The following is a 4,248-nucleotide window of genomic DNA, read 5'->3' as shown; positions in this document are numbered from 1 at the left end:
TTCCTTACCCTGGAAAAGCGACTAGAACAACACATGGTAAGAAGTGCGAGAGTTATCCAGAATTCCTATTTTGTATTCCTGTCAAGCCTGCCTCAAATATACTAGGCTTTGAACTTGACACATTTGTAAGGCTTATCTCTATAATGTCGATATGTATTTGGTTAAGTTTGCTGGTATTCGAGGGATCTTACTTATTTACTGAAGTAATTGGAACTCAAACTGTTCTCTTTGTCGCCATTATAATAGTATTGGGTCTATTATTGATATCTTTTGGTATATTTTGTGGTGTGCTTGGTTATATTGGATGCACAATTTCAAATTCTCGATGCGTATATTTCTTTTTTATACAATTAAACTTTCAACTAATAGCCAATGTTTACGCTCTAATTGCTTCCGTTATCCGTGGATATATTACATACTCTTGTGCTTATTTACTATGTATTATATTGATTTGTTTCTTTCTTTACCCTTCCTGGTCATTATATGTGCACATTAAGATTAATGGTATTCCTCCAAATGCTCATAAGCATTATGGATTATTGAATGACGTTCTTTCAAAGGTTGAACAAAAAAATGAAAGAAAGTCCAATCTAGAGGAGTCAGAATCTTTAGTCGAAAATGGTTGTTCAAGCATTTCTAATGGACCGGGCATGACTACTTCTATACAAATTAATAGCCAAATCTTTCAGAAGAAAGAGCAAAATCGTATAACAATGCTAAAAAAACAAAGTACTAAAAATAGCGGCGAAATTATTCATAAAAACAATTCTGAAGATAATATTGAAAAATTATCGCATATTGCAGTAAAATTTTCTGATGAAAATGATAGTTCAGGTACTTGTTCTGAAAAGCCAACAGGCCAAGTATTGAATATTCAAACATTGGACTCATTAGACTCTTCACAACAATCTTCAAGCAAGAACAGCCTTACCCAACCTTTAATTTCCTCTGATGTTTCATATAAACTTCGAAATGAAGCAAAGATTTTCCTTAATTGGTCCAAACCTACCATATCTGTAAATAGGAATATTGCAACATCTCCAAATACAGATTGCTCAAATGGAAATTCTGGTACACCCCCTCGATATAGTAAGTTACAAGTATCAAACCGGAACAACAAACCCAAATTTACTCGTTCGGATGTATATAATGGGTGTTGATGCGATTTGTTATTTGCAAATATTTGGACTTCATATATACCGAAGGCATAGCTAATGCTAACAAATACTTGAAAAATCCTTTTTTTTATATTATCTACATTGCTATATATATATTTATATTTAAACTCTTATTAGTTGCTAATACTATTTTTTTCTGTTTTATTTATCCTGATTTTTTAACATTGTTGAATTTGCACAATATATTCCCACAATACGTGTTAGGCGCCACACGAATTTAATTGACTGAATTGAAACAAGAATAAAGTAATAGATATTAAATAACTTAATTTGTAAGATTCAAATTCAGTGCATATTTATATTTTTAGTCTTAATAAAATGAATTCTGCTTATGAGATATTAAAGAATTCACCAGGATTCATAGGAATGGCATCTTTTACAAAAACAGGCCTACCAATTCAAGGTAAATTATATAAATCTTGTTGCTATTCTAGTAAATAATCTCTAAATATTCATCAGAATATGGATCTAAACATATTAAACATGAAGTCTCAGAGTTTTGTTCTACTATCACACAAATTAGAAGTTCTTTATCAAGCTCAATTTTGAGTGAGAATATTTCAATAACTATAGAAACAACAAAAAAGTAAGTTTATCCACTGAACACGCGCACAAGTTTAACTTAAATTCTCATTTCTTAACTTATTTTTAGAAAAATAATTACCGTTGAGTCAAATGATATAATCTTAATTTTATATAAGAACAACGACCCCAAAGTATCATTGGGAAACAATTATTTGGACACTGATTCTCAGAGCTAAATACTTACCCAAAATATATTAAAAACAAGTCATTCATATATAAATCTATTTACATTTTGATTATTTCTTCTTAAATATTATATTGGCTTCCCCCTCACTAATATCAATTTAGAGACGAAAAAGTTGCTTGGCGCTCAATCGCCAATTAGTCATACATGAAAACTGCTCAAGTAATTATTGGTTGGTCTAGTGAATAAAGTAAGAAAAAAAAGTAGGTACTGAGAGAGAGAGAAAGAGAGAGGTAGTAAAGCGAACGGAAACACAACTTTTTCGGTGTTTCAAAGTCTGGATAACTTGTATAAGAAATTTCACTTTGGAGATGATTAGTAAAAGGAAGAGAGAGGAAAATGAATCAAAAAGACCTTCTACTTTTTCAAAGGCTGAAAATTTGCCATTAGAATCACAGGAATTGACTAATTACCATGTAGTTCAGTTGCAAGAATCTAGTAAACAGTACAAGCGTAGAATTAATGAGCTGGAGGCTAAGATATCTGAAATGATTCCAATCTTTGACAAAATTCAAGATGAAGGCAAATCCGAGGAAGAAAATCTGTCAAGAAAGTTTGAACATATAATACAACAAAAAGATGATGAAATATTGTCTTTAAGGAACGAAAATCAACGTTTGAGTATGCAGAATGTCTTCAAAAGATTTTATTCACCCGGAAATTCAAGCTCCAATACGAACTCAATTGGTATTTCTGGTAAAACTAATCAATCAAATAGACAAGGAACCACTTTAAGCGAGCTAATAAACGATTGTTCATCTGAGGTTGATAGAATTGATATCACTTCAAGCGATATTAAGTCGAAATTGATTGAAAAAGAAAAACAAATTTCTGAATTGACCAATAAGTACGAAGCGATCTCTCAGGAGAATTTCGAGTTAAGAAAAAATTTGAATAAGTGCGCTCCATATGAGAGCTTTGAAGGGAAAATTAGCAGTAAAAAGGAAGATGATGACAAATTTTGCATTTGTGTGCAAAGCATTATAGGAGAAATTTTTGAATTAAGAACTCAACTTAATTCTGAAAAGCTCAAATTCGTTACTTTGATTGAAAACAAGTTGCTTAGAGGTATAAAGGACTTTCTAGCAAACCAAAAAAGTTGTGAGGAACATAACAAGGTAATAATACAAGAATTAGAGGATATTAAATACAGGTATAATTCTTTAAAACAAGATCTATTTTCTTTAGAGAGTTCTAAGAGGACTTTGGATGCTAGAGATAAAGAGCAAAAAAAGAAAATCAGAGAACTTGAGCTTGCAAATAGCAAAATTGAATCAGAGAAGATGAGAGTGGGAGAGTTCATTAAAACCGTCAACTTAAAGCTGGAAAAAGGAGAAAAAGAAGAGGTAATCGAAAATTTAATGAATGAATACGAGGAATTAAGTAATGCTTTTGAAGAAAAGAGTTTGGAATGCGACGATTTACGGCAGAAACTTAAAGAAAAGGAGAAGGAGTATGATGATTTCAAAATAGGGATTGAAGACATTAAGCAAACTCTCAAAGAAATGGAAACTATTAAGATTTTATATGAGGAGAAGTTATCTTTGGTTCGAAGAACCAACAAAAATGAGTCAGGAAGAGAAGTACCTAACTCCGATAGAATACAACCAAACCAAGAGACAAGGATATCTGAATTCTTAAGTAAGCATTTATCCTTTATTAGCAAACTCAGCGAAGATAAACAAGTGAGTAACTACCAAACACAGGACGGAAATGATTTTAATGATGTATACAAATCTTTAATCGAGCAAAAGACTATAACTGAGAAACACAAACTAGATCTTGAATTCTACAAATCTGAGTATTGCAAGCTTAAGGAAAAATTGGAATCCATTGAAAATAAAGAATTAAATTATAATACAACAATTTCAATCCTTAAGAACAGAGTACAATATATTCTAAATAGGGTACATAAGCTCACCAACTTGGAGATTAATTTTGATGATACTGAAGAAAATATAAATCTACAGATTGATGATTATGATAAAGAAATTAATTCACTCAAATCAGAGAATCAAGAACTTTTAACTTTAATGAAATGTTCAGTATGCTGTGACAAAGTTAAAGATACTGTAATTAATAGGTGTGGACATCTGTTTTGCAGAGACTGTATTGATAGAAATTTATCATCAAGAAATAGGAAGTGTCCTTTGTGCCACATAAATTTTGATAAGAATGATACTGGAAGGATAATCCTTTACTAGTAGAAATACTAAAGATTCTCAAAACTTTTAAATATACAATGAAATAAAAAAAAAGAAAAAAAATGAGCTATTTACTTTTTTTTTCCAGCTTACTAAA

General features: G+C 30.8%; 2 protein-coding genes across 2 annotated transcripts; both read left to right on the top strand.

Annotated features, from left to right (window-relative positions):
- The first annotated feature begins 143 nt into the window (after nucleotides 1–143).
- On the top strand, nucleotides 144–1,160 carry Chro.20100 (hypothetical protein). The annotated part of the gene is made up of 1 exon (XM_660336.1): nucleotides 144–1,160. The coding sequence occupies one exon, from the start codon at nucleotides 144–146 to the stop codon at nucleotides 1,158–1,160; it is 1,017 nt and encodes a 338-aa protein (XP_665428.1).
- Nucleotides 1,161–2,258: 1,098 nt separating this feature from the next.
- Chro.20099 (hypothetical protein) lies at nucleotides 2,259–4,151 on the top strand. The annotated part of the gene is made up of 1 exon (XM_660335.1): nucleotides 2,259–4,151. One exon carries the CDS (start codon nucleotides 2,259–2,261, stop codon nucleotides 4,149–4,151), a length of 1,893 nt encoding a protein of 630 aa, XP_665427.1.
- Nucleotides 4,152–4,248: the final 97 nt, after the last annotated feature.

The sequence above is a fragment of the Cryptosporidium hominis genome (genome assembly GCF_000006425.1).
Source record: "Cryptosporidium hominis TU502 chromosome 2 CHRO012033, whole genome shotgun sequence".
NCBI lineage: Eukaryota > Apicomplexa > Conoidasida > Eucoccidiorida > Cryptosporidiidae > Cryptosporidium > Cryptosporidium hominis.
The sequence above is the reverse complement of the archived record's forward strand: the minus strand, read 5'-3'. Positions and strand labels throughout refer to the sequence as shown.